At 40.4% G+C, this 14,285-nt stretch overlaps 1 protein-coding gene across 3 annotated transcripts in view; it reads left to right on the forward strand.

Moving 5' to 3' along the window:
- Positions 1-13,738, forward strand: part of crebbpa (CREB binding protein a) — a 67,205-nt gene extending 53,467 nt beyond the window's left edge. For all 3 annotated transcript variants that reach the window (XM_068320548.1, XM_068320549.1, XM_068320550.1), the window contains 10 exons: positions 1,232-1,309; positions 1,393-1,460; positions 3,491-3,641; positions 4,919-5,065; positions 5,174-5,287; positions 6,760-6,925; positions 9,052-9,219; positions 9,563-9,724; positions 9,809-10,090; positions 10,333-13,738. In XM_068320548.1, the coding sequence (XP_068176649.1) occupies positions 1,232-1,309; positions 1,393-1,460; positions 3,491-3,641; positions 4,919-5,065; positions 5,174-5,287; positions 6,760-6,925; positions 9,052-9,219; positions 9,563-9,724; positions 9,809-10,090; positions 10,333-12,591 (3,595 nt within the window). In that variant the 3' untranslated portion in view covers positions 12,592-13,738. The remainder of the gene's footprint in view (positions 1-1,231; positions 1,310-1,392; positions 1,461-3,490; positions 3,642-4,918; positions 5,066-5,173; positions 5,288-6,759; positions 6,926-9,051; positions 9,220-9,562; positions 9,725-9,808; positions 10,091-10,332) is intronic.
- The last annotated feature ends 547 nt before the right edge of the window (positions 13,739-14,285 follow it).

Genomic DNA, 14,285 nt, shown 5'->3' on the forward strand with positions numbered 1-14,285 from the left:
CCACGCTATCTGTATTACCTTTTCCTATAGACTGTTAAGAGCACTTTTGTGTCTCACGTAAGTCCGAGAGACACAGAAGCGAAAGCACTTCCGGATGCCGTCAGCCAATAGAATGCACGTACGGTATCACGTGACTGTCTACCAAAATCCACAATGAGGTGAAGTAGCGAGCGTTAATGCATGCGCGAGGGCGCACTGTATACGTAAAGAGACTGGGTAGCTTTTTTCACGTTTTGCCGTCTCTCTTGATTTGGGACTCCATGCGCACCCATACCACCGATTCTGTAAAAAACCACGTCAAGCAGCTGAATTCGGAGCTTGCCGTCATCCCAGGAGGATGAACTAAAGAACTCCAACCGCTCGACATTGGGGTAAACACAGGGTTTAAAGTTAAGTTGCTTGCATCATGGGACCAATGGATGAGAGACGGTGAAACAAGACTGGGAGGCAGCTCCGAGCGAGCTACGCCACTATATGAGTGGATTGTGGATGCCTGGACCAGCGTGTCTGCTTTGACAGTTGTACGATCTTTGGTAAAAGCCGGCATCATTACTGGGCAGCCATCCGAAAAGGAGACAGACTCTTGACAGCGATACTGAAATTGCCGAGCTGTTCAATGCAGACCGAAGATGAGGACATTGAAGGATTTTCCACAGATTGATCAAAAAATAAATTAAAACATATTTAAAAATAGTGTCGGTGTATTTTCTGAGTGCTACACTCAGAAAATTTAACCAGTACTTAATGTCATGCTGCTAATTTCATGGAAAAGTGCGACAATGTTTGACTCGTAGAATTAACTTCAACGTCGATGCCGCACCGCCATTAACCTCACCGCACGTCACTGGTATGAGGAGGGTTCATAAACGTGTAGATTGCCGTAAATAATAAAGTAAACATTTGGTCACTGTGTTGTGGAATTTTGTTTTTTGAGGGTGGTCCTAGAACTCATTAACCACGAGTAACAAGATTACTGTAAGCCTCCCACAAAGATGAGATTGCATTGTCTGTTTTGTAAGTACATATTAACAGGAGGAACATATATTTCAATGGGTTATGTTCGTAGCTACACTATGGTTAACATATCAACAAGTCATAACGAGAGATTGATAATGTTGGATTGTATACAAAGGTGTTTTTAAATCACTTTTCGGTATTTGTTTTGTCATGACCAGATTCCAACACTGTTGATATTGTATGGTCGTGTATTTTATTTCTTCCTTCTTTCTAGGTTTGTTGAATGTAAAGATTGTGGACGGAAAATGCACCAGATATGTGTGTTACACTACGAGGTCATTTGGCCATCTGGGTAAGTGATTAACATCTACTATCAGTAGTAATTTTTTTTAAATCTATTTTTGTCAATCAAGTAAAATATGTTTCTTTTTCCAGATTCATCTGTGATAACTGTTTGAAGAAGAGTGGAAAAACACGGAAGGAAAACAAGTTCTCTGCAAAACGTTAGTTGCACTTGGTATATTTGAATTTTAATTGTCCCATCTATGAAAGTGATACCTTTTAATTTTTCATGCATTGCTCAAAATATCAGCATTTTGTCACAGTTGTGTTGTACAACCACCGAAAATACAGGATTAAAAAAAAAAATCGTATACACATGGGCATTATGTGTCTGAGGGGCGTTCCTATAATAGCAGCCTTGTCAATATACACTACTTACAAAAAAATTCAGAATAATTGGCTTTCATGGGAAATTTATGGAAAAAGAGAGATGTTCACACTGAAGTGATATTATGAAAGTTTTAAGGTAAGTTAATTGGCATCATCTGGTACCATGGGGCACTGTTCACAATGAAGTGCTCATCAGTGTGGGATGTGTCCAAAGAACATCTACTTCATTGCGTTTCTGTGACTCTTCCAGACATCCTGTTCATGTCACTTTAATCTCAGTGGCCACTTACATTTGATAGCATCCTGTTTGAAGCCTCGCAGTGCTGAGGTAATGTTGATCAACTGTTAGGGGTTGTGTTGATCTCCTTCCATCCATCCATTTAATTGAAGACAGGGCAACCATAATTTCTCATTAGACAGGAATTGAACCCAGAACCTTCATATTGTGATGCAATAGCGGTACCCACTGCTGGTCTCATGATGTCAAAATGTGAATAGCATGATGAGGAGGGCTGTTTATATAACTAATCTGGTTAAACCAGAAAATTTACTGGTCATGGATGAAACACTTGTGAATTTGGCATTGAGTTCCTTGTGAGAGAACGACAAGTTTTGCTAAAAGTACTGGAATAAGGAAGAGTTGGACATGTGCATTCAAATCCTTAGAGAAGGTCACATCAAGTTTTCCTGTAAAGGTTATAATGCATTTTACTTTCATCCTGAAATTTCACCTGAAAGTTAACTGTTTGTAAGTAGTGTACAGGTAGTCCTCAACCTACGAACACAATTGGTTCTGAGAGGCCATTCGTCAGCTAAATTGTTTGTACGTCAATATTTATAAAATAGCTATCTGTAATTGCCATTTGAGGTCATTTAAGTGCCATTATTACTCTAAATGCTATTCCGTCAGTCTGCCCCGGGCAGCTGTGCTACAGATATAGTTTACCCCATCACCAAGTATGAATGATGTGTGAATGAAGAATGAATCCACTTGTAAAGCAACTTTGAGTGCCAAGAAAAGTTCTGCATAAAATTAACCCATTATTATTATTATGATTATTATTATTAAATACCAAAGTACTACTGTATTCCCTAAGACTTATCAGAAACAATTACAAGACATAAAAATAACAAAAAACAAAATAAGTTACCGTATTACAACAATGCAACTTTTACGTCTTACACCTTGTAATCAAAAGTCCGACACGCCACTTTCAGCTTGATTACTTTGTTTTATTTCCATTAAATGATTCAGTTAATCCGACCAAATGTTAACATCAATTAACATATTTGTTCCTATATCATTTAGCTCCTACAGGGGGACACCCCTATCAATAATTTGAAAAAAAACAAACAAACCATGAAATGCAGATTGTGACACAGTATTTTTACAGGAAGCCTATAATCTACATTGCTGGCTCTACCTTTCAACCTAACTTAATAGCTTCTATTCTCGATGCACATATACAGTGTGCGTTTGGTCCCTGCTCAGAAGGTCACAGACATGTGGATAAAAGGACAATAAACTGCAGATGATGCGTTTACAGGAAAGCCACATGAAGTCCGACATCAGAGAAGACTGTTCACGTTGTTTTGTATTTGCAGTGTGATTTGAACATAACATGAAATCTTAATTTATGAGGTGTTAATTTTACGCTACTGGGCATGTGGGTTGCTGCAGAAAAGGGAACCGCTGAATTCAGATATTTCGGCGCGCAGTTGTTCTATCTACTAATGTTTGTAAGTTGGATGTTAGTATCTTGAGGACTACCTGTATATACATTGCAGATTAAGACCAACTGATTTTCTTTTGTCTGCGAGGAATTTACCATATAAATGTTTCTCCTTTTTTCTGCTGTAGGCTTACAGTCAACGCGACTCGGAATGTACATAGAAGATCGTGTGAATAAATTTTTGAAGAGACAAAACCACCCAGAGGCTGGAGAGGTGTTTGTGCGAGTGGTGGCGAGCTCTGATAAAACAGTTGAAGTTAAACCAGGCATGAAATCCAGGTAAGATTATCAATGAAAGGCAGACTTTTATGAATGAGTAAAATTACATTTCCATATAGCTATTTGGATCAAAATCCACCACTCCTCCCCAAAACAGCTTCATAATTCATTGGCGTTAAAATTGGTCTTTATTTCTGATTCATCAACCAAAATAACCTTTACCAAATAAATGAAAAAATAAATCAAGAGGATGAGGTATGAAGTACCGTTATTTCCAGACTGTAAGCCGATACTCTTTCCACATGCTTTGAACAGTGCGGCTTAAACAATGATGTGGCTAATTTACGGATTTTTATGGGTTAATGTGCGTCATGCCATAATTGGATGATAAAGATAGCAATCATTGACTTTTTCTGGTGGATAACTATATTTTTTCCAACCAGCCATTTTACAGGCACTGTTCATAAGAGCTTTACGGAAAGTATTTGCATATGTTACTGATACGTATTTAAAAGTAAAAAAAAATCTTTTTGTGTATCGTCTTTCTGTGTAAACATCTCATTTTACAAAGGGGACAACTGCGGCTTATAGACAAGAGCGGACTATGTATCTGATTTAGTTTTGTTTTTTAATAGTGGGTGCGGCTTACGTTCAAGTGTGCTCAGTAGTCTGAAAATTACAGTAATGTTGCAGACAACCAAATAGCACTCTGCCCTCTTTAATTAGTCAGTGCACCAACAGCTTTTTTTTGTTTGTTTTATTTTGGGGGAGGGGAGCTTATTTGTATTGTCCCTCCATACTATGCAAAGTTGAATGTACTCCATAAAGCTTTTATACCCAATCAGAGAGATTGTGAAACCGGCATGTTTAACAAGATAGGGTAGACAACCTCACTGATTATCTCAAAGGGTTTCATCACACAAGGTCAAAGTCTTGATATTCATGAAATCCTCTCAGGGAGGACTCCCTCATTTGGCAAATTCTTAGCTTTGTATTGATTCAGTAATACTTGACATAAATTCTCACAAATTCCACCATTATTATCGTATTGTTGCAGAATCCAGCATCATTTAATGAAATTTGTAATTCAGGGAATGATTTTTATTGTTTGATAAGACTTTGTTCTCACATAATCTAAAAATGTGACTTTTGAAATTTACACCTACAAGGTTTTTTGATTTTAATCTTAATAAATAAATTAAATAAATAAATTCTTTCGACAAGATACCCCTACAGTCTACATATAATTGTCATTTTCGGGAGTAACTCATGAGTTTATGAAAGAAAAATCTGAAAGTGTTGTTTTTAAAAATTTGCATTTATCTTCATTATAACAGATTCGTGGACACTGGTGAAATGCCTGAGACCTTTCCCTACAGAACCAAAGCACTTTTTGCCTTTGAGGAGATTGATGGTGTTGACGTGTGCTTCTTTGGCATGCACGTACAGGAATATGGATCTGAGTGCCCATTCCCTAACACTAGGTTTGTAAATCCTTATACTGTATAAAAGTCATAGCAATAGGCATTTAGCATTTCAGGTTTGTTTTTTATGGGTGATATTGACCATGTTTTTTCTCTCTACCTTTACAGACGGGTCTATATATCATACCTTGACAGTATTCATTTCTTCAGACCTCGGATTCTACGAACAGCGGTGTACCACGAGATACTTATTGGCTATCTAGAATATGTAAAAAAACTTGGGTAAGTCTAATTCTATCTAGCTTCTGCTGCTTTTTGACAAATGTGTAATGTCAGTCATTTTAAGTGAACATTTAGGTTTATCTTGCTGCCCCACCATATTTCTGTACTTATGTTGATAACATGAGGTTACTGTTATGATTTGTGAAGTATCTTAGATATTCACTATGCACTTAAGTAGATACACTTAATTGACATGCAGTTATAGTCTGTACTATATTCATAATTATTGCAGAAAGTCCACCCAATCTTTTATTTTGCACATTGTACACTTTGAGTCACTTTCAGTATGGAGGCCTACATTCTTTTTTTTTTTTTTAGTTGGCCACATTTAGTAATTCACATTTTGTATTATGTGTGCTTGTATATACTAATCATTATTAATTTTAAAGTAACTACTACATATTGTGAAAGTCCTGAACAAGAATTGTGGTTGTTTCTCTGTGTTGGTATAGAATCATGAATCAATCAAGATTCTCGTTTATCCATATATTAAAATTAACATGTTACAATGTGAAAAATAATATATTCTGTATGTATAATATTTAATCCAGTATACATAAGGTTATAATGTTCTTTATGCACATGTGTACAAACAACACTGAGAAAGAGCTTTAGGGCCCATTCAGACTGCAGAGACAACAGATTTCCTTCCATATCTGATTTGTAGGGAGTACAAATGATGAGATATTCGACATCAATCTGGAAGGGCTAAAAATCAGATATAGGCGACTAGTCTGAACAAGGCCTTAGATGGTAACAGTTTATTTACAAATATATAAATGTTCAACATCTACATTTGACAGAAACAATTTTTTCTAGTGAACTCTGTGGCATCTCATTGCAGTGAAGGGGATGTAATTCAAAGCCTCCTTCCTTTCTTAATTTATGTCTGTGGCCTCATCACATCAGACCAATGAAATTACCAAACAGGTCATGGTGGAGTAATTACATTTTTCGATATTTAGTTATCAATATTTATTATGTTCTAGCTCACTGTGGTCCAACATATATTTTTGAAACATGTCTGAAACTTTTCCAACCTCTGAACTTCTTTTGGACTTCCCAAACCTTTCTTCTGTTGACTACAGCAATCCCTTGCTTATTTGCGCTTCAAGGTGCATAGTTTCACAACATCACAGATTTTTAGTAGGTAGTCACGTGATACCCTACACACATGCTATTGGCTGACAGCATCCGTGTGTGCGCTGCGTTCCGAGACTCACGGAATAATTACCGTAAATAATAAAATGAATAGTTTGTCGCTGTATCGCGAGTTTTTTATGGATTTGTGATTGTCTTTTCTTCTCTGATTTACGTTGAATCAATTAATGTGCAGTGAAATGTCAAAGTGCTGTTGAAAGCATTTGAACTCAACATGGCTATTACATCATTGTACTACTGAAAATATTGTTTGCATTGGCAGATTTGAACTAAAGTTCTGCATTTTTGTCTCATTTGGTGTATGTTCTCAGATATGCTCAGGGCCACATTTGGGCATGCCCACCCAGCGAAGGAGATGACTACATCTTCCACTGCCATCCTCCTGACCAGAAAATCCCAAAGCCTAAGAGACTACAGGAGTGGTACAAGAAGATGCTGGACAAGGCCTTTGCAGAAAGGATTCTACATGACTACAAGGTATTCTTCTTTTATTTTGTTGTCTTTAACATTTTTTTTTCAAAACATAAAGAATCCAAAAAAAAAAAAGTACTAGAATTATCAGAACACTGAAATTGTCCTGAAAAGTTATTCAACATATTTTTCTTTTCAGTTAATTAATTTTTAAAGGTTTTATTATTGCTTTTCTTTGAGCCAAGTAAAATAAAACCCATTATCTTAGCCTTAGTAATTGAAATAGACTATCACCACATCTAAGTAATATTTAAATTTATGCCTTGAAGTTTGACTAATTTTGCAATCATGAGAAATAATTTCATTTGTACCCTCGTTCATTTTTCCAATAATAAAACAAAATAAAATCCATGCATCCTTCCAACTTCAACTGCTCATCTGGAGCCAGGTCACATCACAGACCAAAGAATCTGAGCAGACATGCCCTTGCTTCCCTGTTCCAAGAGACCTCATCTAGCTCTTCCAGGGGAATCCCAAGGTGTTCCCAGACCAGCCAAGAGACATAGTCTCTCCATTGTGTCCTAGGTCTTTCCCAGGGCCTCCTCCCAGTAAGACATGTCCGGAACACCTCCCTAGGAGGTGTCCAGGAGGCATCCAAAACCGATCCACTTCAGCTGGCTCTTTTCAATGTGGAGGTGCAGAGACACTACAACAAGTTTCTCCCTGGTAAATGAGCTCCGCACCTTGTCTGTAAGGCTGCGCCCAGCCACTTGATGGAGGAAACTCATTCCAACTGCTTTTATTTTATCCTTTTGATCGTGAGGTGAGAGTAGGAAAATAGATTGACCAGTAAATCGAGAGATTCGTCTTACGATTCAGCTCTTTATTTACAATGACAGACCTATACAATGACTGCATCGATGCGGAAGCTGCACCGATCCTTCTGTCAATCTAATATTCCGTCCTTCCCTCACTCGTGGACAAGACCCCAAGATACTCGAACTCCTCACCCCCCTTTTGTCGCATGTAGCTGTAAATTGCCCCAGTGCACACTGTAGGTCCAGGTTTGAAGAGACCAGCAGGACAACATCGTCCCCAAACCGGATTCCCTCAGGATCCTGGCTGCACCTGGAAATTCTGCCATGAAGATTATGAACAGAACCGGTGATAAAGGACAGCTCTCCCAAAGTCCAACGTGCACTTTGAATGGGTCTGACTTACTGCTGGCAATGTGAACCAAGCCTCGGCTTTGGTACAGTGCACATTCACACATCAACACTCACAACTTCACCTCATTTGGGATTTTTGGTTGGTAGTCACGTGATACCGTTCACGCATTCTATTTGCTGATGGCATCTAGAAGTGCGGTGCTTTCCTAGAGTCTGGGAACGCAGTAGCACTTGACAAAAAAGTGCTTAAAACACATGATAAGAGTGTGGGAAAAGGTAAGGACTACAAATTATAAGTAAAATTGTCAGAGAAACAATAAACCAATAAATGAAATATAGATAAATGAACATTTATGTAAATCTTCATCTTCATACGCATTATCCTGAGTCAAGTTGTGAGGGCAGCGGCTTAAATAGGGAGCCCTTCTAAAACTTCTCTTTCCCCGACCACAGCAACCAGCTCTGACTGGAGGATCCCGAGGCATTCCCAAGTCAGTGTTGAGATATAATCCCTCTATCTGGTCCTGGGTCTGCCCCGAGGTCTCTTCCAGCTGGACGCATTAGATGTCCAAACCACCTCAGCTGACTCCTTTCTACGAAGAAGTAGCAACTCTACTCTGTGCCTCTCGCAAATAGCAGTGTTTCTCACCTCATCACTAAGGGAGACACCAGCTATCTGTATGAGAAAACCCATTTTTTTCCACTTGTACCCATGATCTCGTTCTTTCAGTCATAACCCATCGTTCATGACCATAGATGAGGGCAGGTACAAAGATGGAATGGTAGATGGAATGCTTTGCCTCTCGGCATTTATGTAAATCTGATATCTTCAAAAAGTAAATCTTTTCTAATATTGCCCTGGTATTCAGTTTTAATTTTTAAAAAAAAGTTTTTCTGACAACGTGCTGCATTTTATGTATCAGTCAGGCCAGCTCATGACACCTAAAGTTTCATGATGTTTGATTACAGAAAACAAGTGTATTCATTTTTTTTTCTGCCCCATGGACTATGCCCATCTCTTAGGACATCTTCAAGCAAGCAACAGAGGACCGTCTGAGCAGTGCTAATGAGCTGCCGTACTTTGAAGGTGACTTCTGGCCCAATGTGCTGGAGGAGAGCATCAAGGAACTGGAGCAGGAGGAGGAGGAGAGAAAAAAGGAAGAAAACACGGCAGCTTCTGAAATGCCTGAGGTTCAGTCATATTTTTTTGATAAACCATTGATACGAGTTTTAAAAATTCATTCCCTGCTCAGGTTTATAGAAGTCTTGTTCTGCTGCGCCTTCTTGATGACCAGTCAACAAATTTTCTGATACAGTTCCTTTTAAGCCATCACTAATCAGCACAATGAGAATATATGGCTAAATTATATATATATATATATATATATATATATATATATATATATATATATATATATATATATATATATATATATATATATATATATATATATATATATATATATATATATATGTGTGTGTGTGTGTTTTTGTGTATATGTATGTGTATATATAATCAATCATTATCTCACAGGGAACACCAGGTGACAGCAAAAACGCAAAGAAGAAAAACAATAAGAAGACTAATAAAAACAAGAGTAGTGTTAGCCGTGCTAATAAAAAGAAGCCTGGGATGCCGAATGTAGCCAATGACCTGTCCCAGAGGCTATACGCCACCATGGAGAAGCATAAAGAGGTCTGACATATATATTTTTATTTTTTAAAGTAACCAGGATTTTCATGAGCATTTGAGCTAAATCTATTTTTTCCTCAATGAAAGGTGTTCTTTGTGATCCACCTCCACTCTGGTCCCATGGCCAATACTCTGCCACCCATTGTTGACCCGGACCCTTTGCTTTCCTGTGACCTGATGGATGGCCGTGATGCTTTTCTGACTTTGGCCAGGGACAAACACTGGGAGTTTAGCTCTCTCAGAAGGTGCAAGTGGAGCACCATGTGCATGTTGGTTGAGCTGCACAACCAGGGACAAGACCGCTTTGTGTACACTTGTAATGAGTGCAAGCACCATGTTGAGACACGCTGGCACTGCACTGTGTGCGAGGTGAGTTTCATTTACAACTCTTAGTGGGCTGTATGTTCTTATATGAGAGTTATCCTATGTTTGTACAGTTTAATCACAGTGTTAAAAGAGGTCGTGTAAAGGCAAGGAAATGAGCACAAATAGGAATTGACTAAAAATATAGATTCCATCCTTTTTTTCATAAAGAAAGTACATTTACAAAAATGTCTATTCTCCAACTTGCTCATTCTAATTTCTATTAACTCATCTACCTTATTCTGCAGGACTTTGATCTGTGCATTAGTTGTTACAACATAAAGGGACACGAGCACCAGATGGTGAAGTGGGGTCTTGGCCTGGATGATGACAGCAACAGCCAAAGTGGAGAGGCTTCGAAGAGCCCACAGGAGAGCCGGCGCTTAAGCATACAGCGCTGCATCCAGTCTCTTGTCCACGCTTGTCAGTGTCGCAATGCCAACTGTTCTTTGCCATCCTGCCAGAAGATGAAGCGAGTAGTGCAGCACACCAAGGGCTGCAAGCGCAAAACCAATGGTGGCTGCCCTGTATGCAAGCAACTTATCGCCTTATGTTGTTACCATGCAAAGCACTGTCAAGAAAACAAGTGTCCTGTTCCATTCTGCCTAAACATCAAGCACAAACTTCGCCAGCAGCAGCTGCAGCACAGGCTTCAGCAGGCCCAGTTGATGAGGAGAAGAATGGCCACCATGCAAGGCAGAACCATGCCATTACCATCTCCGCCAGCATCAGCTGCTCCCAGCACTCCCTCTTCCCATGCCCAGCCCAACACTCCCCAAACACCCCAGCAACCACTCTCAAATCAACCACAGACGCCCACTTCATCAGGTGTTATATCCCCTTCTTTCCCCAACACACCTCGCAATGTCCAGCCTCAAGCACCAGTGTCTCAGGGCAAGCCTGGCCCCCAAGCCTCCCCTCTACACCAGCAGCAGTCTCCCCTCCCCCAGCCAACTCAACAACCTCAACAGCTACAACAGCAGCCTCCCCTTGCTGCAGTCAAAATGGCACGGCACATTGAGATGATGGCACAGGCCCAGCAGAACTACCGAGTCAACTTGAATGGCTTACCAATGAACCCCCAGCAGCCACAACAGCGCATGACGGGACCAATGCAACCTCCAATGCAGATGGTGCCAGGACCCCGGGGTCCACAAGTCATGCAGGCAGGCATGGCCCCAGGACAGTGGCCTGGAGCTCCAGGACCCATGCAGACAACTCAGACTCAGCAATCAGGCCTTGGCCCAGGCCAGACCCCACAACAGGCCATGCCCATGCAGAGAGCCATGATATCCCCAGGACAGCAACCTCAACAGACTCAGAGGATGTTGATTTCCCAGCAACCTGGTGCACGGGTACAGACACCCCAGAGACCTGGTGCTATTGCACCCAATGCCCTGCAGGACCTTCTCCGTACCCTTAAGTCTCCAAGTTCCCCCCAGCAACAGCAGCAAGTTCTCAACATTCTCAAATCAAACCCTCAGCTTATGGCTGCTTTCATTAAACAGAGAACAGCAAAGTACCATGCCAACCAACCACAACAACAACAGCCACAGCAACAAGCAGGTCAACAACAGCAACCTAGCATGCCAACGATGCAGGCCATGGCAATGCCAGGAGGGGCCGTGCAGAGGCCAGGGATACCCCCTCAGTCCACCCAGCAGCCTTCTGGACAAGGCATTTCTGCATTAGCAGCTCAAGGGCAACTGATGAATGCAGGGCACAACACCAATCCACAGATTCAGGAGCTCTATCGACGACAACTTCTGAGACAACAGCAACAACAACAACAACAACAACAACAACAACAGGGGGTGATGCCTCAGGGTCATCCTGGTCAGTTTCCTGCTCAAGCGCAGGGTACAGCATCTACATACTCTCAACTCCGCATGCAGCAACAGCAGCAGATAGCAATGCAAGGAGGTGCAGGAGCAGCTGGGGGACCAATGGGCCAACTTCCACCCATGGCTCAGATGGCCCAGCCTGGTATGGGGATGGATGCAACCCAGAACCTTCTGCATCAACGAATACTTCAGCAGCAGCAACAGCAGCAACTTCCTCAGCAGCAGGCCATCCTCAAGCAACAGATAGGCTCTCCTGCCCAGCCCAGCCCCATGAGCCCCCAAACCCATCTGCTGGCTGGCCAGCCCTCATTAGCTAATGCCCTTAACAACCAGGTCCGTTCGCCCGCACCAGTTCAGTCCCCCTGTCCACCCTCACAGCAACAACCCCAGCAGCAGCGACCACATTCCAGTCCGTCTCCACAGGTTCAGAATCAGCCCCAACCCTCACCTCAACACCCACATCCACCACACACCGGTTCCCCCCACCCAGGACTTGGGGGCCCACTATCAGGGTCCCTGGAACAGGGACATCTGGGGACACCAGAACAGAGCGCCATGCTTCCACAGCTTAACCCACCCAATAGAGGGGGGCTGAACAGTGACTTGGGGTTGGTGGGAGATGCTACAGGGGACACTCTGGAGAAGTTTGTGGAGGGTTTGTAGCATTTCTGCTGGGAACTGAACAGTCATACTCCCAGGGACCCATCCGCCCTCTCCTCTTTCTCCAATTTTCTCTTCAAACTCTTAATCCCATTAGAGGGCTTTGTTTATTCTTTATAAGGTTGACAAAAGTTTTTGTACGGACATGTAAAAAGTTTCAATTGTTATTAGAAAAACAAAGAAAAAAGAAAATTAGTTTGAGGAAAAAGTCAAAATTTCTAGGGAATTTGTTTCCTAAACCTAATTGATGGGTGTTTCTTCCTTAAGATGTTGAGGGATTTACAAGTTGCTTCTTAAGTGAAATTGAAATCACATAAAGAGTATATTTTTGGTTCTGACCAAATATGTTCAATACTCAAATTTTGGTTTAACTTTGGTATGATTTCATGCCTTATTTCTTTTTTTTTTCTTAAAGAAAATGTACAATTGCATTATATTATTCATATCTTTTTATTTTGTACCTTTTCAATAAATTTAAAGCATTTTCTGTTGAAACTGTAAAAATACTTTGGGAATTGGGCCAGGTTTTTGTTCTTTTCTTAATCCGTTATTCCTGGCAATTGTAATTTAGTGTTTTACCATTACATCAAGGCGTTGCGTTTCAGGGACCATTCCCCTTCTCTTTGTGTGTATGAAGAGCACTCAGTTGTATTAAAATAGGAAATGGACTGCTTCAGGTTGTGTGTATAAAAAGCATGTACGCAGGTGCACATGAACACACTGACACACAACACCCCCCTCCCCTCCACCCCACCCCCCTCACCAAAATATATACAGGCCTCACTGGTTTACAACAAAAAAGGACTGCGTTTAATGTCTCAGTGGTCTGGAATTTGGAAAATCTGTCTTACAGGTGTAGAAAATTACGTGCAAAAAGAGTGACTAAAAGACCAGCCCCCTAAGCTGAGGTGGAATGATCACCACTTGTTGGCCACATCTCGGTTGACTCCCCATCCTCAACATTTCACACTTAAGCTGTGTTCTATTTGGAGATGGGGCACACATTGAGATTCACTTTGAAGAATTCTAAAGGTTATCATTCCTCATTCCTCTCACAGAAACTTGAATTAGGGGTATTTACTTTTTCTCCTATTGTATCAAGTTATTAAAATACTATAAATATAAGAGAATAAAATAACTGTATAAACTGGTTAAAGACTCATTTCTTATATACCTTATTGTTAAATAAAATGTGTGCAACAGACAAATTCAAGTACTCTGCTGACAAAATGAGTCCTGACTCCTGTTGGTTTGTGTTAATTACCCTCAGTTCAACATTTTTTCATCTGCTCACCAGCAAAGTCGGGTGGAACCTGTGACATCGATCAGAAGACAGTCCCCTTTTTCCTCCCCTGAATTTAGTTATTTTTTTAAAAGGTGGGTTATTATGAACTCGTAGGGTGTGTGTGATCTGTAGTGATGCAGGATTTTACACATGAAATTCATATTGTATTTCAGAAACACCAAAAGTTTATGCTGAAAGTACTTTATCAGTGACTAGCAGTATTTGGTTGAGGGTGGACAACTTAAAATTCATCTGAAGTGTCAAGTGTATTACAGTATAGTATTACTAACGCCAAATGACTTCATATTTTCAAGGTATTAATGCAGAGAGAAAATCTTGTCTGTTAAAGGGAAAGTAAAGTTAATTTTAAGTGATATATGTTATTCATCAGTATGAAAAATAGAAGAAAAAA

This window comes from Antennarius striatus, chromosome 8 (assembly GCF_040054535.1).
Source record: "Antennarius striatus isolate MH-2024 chromosome 8, ASM4005453v1, whole genome shotgun sequence".
NCBI lineage: Eukaryota > Metazoa > Chordata > Actinopteri > Lophiiformes > Antennariidae > Antennarius > Antennarius striatus.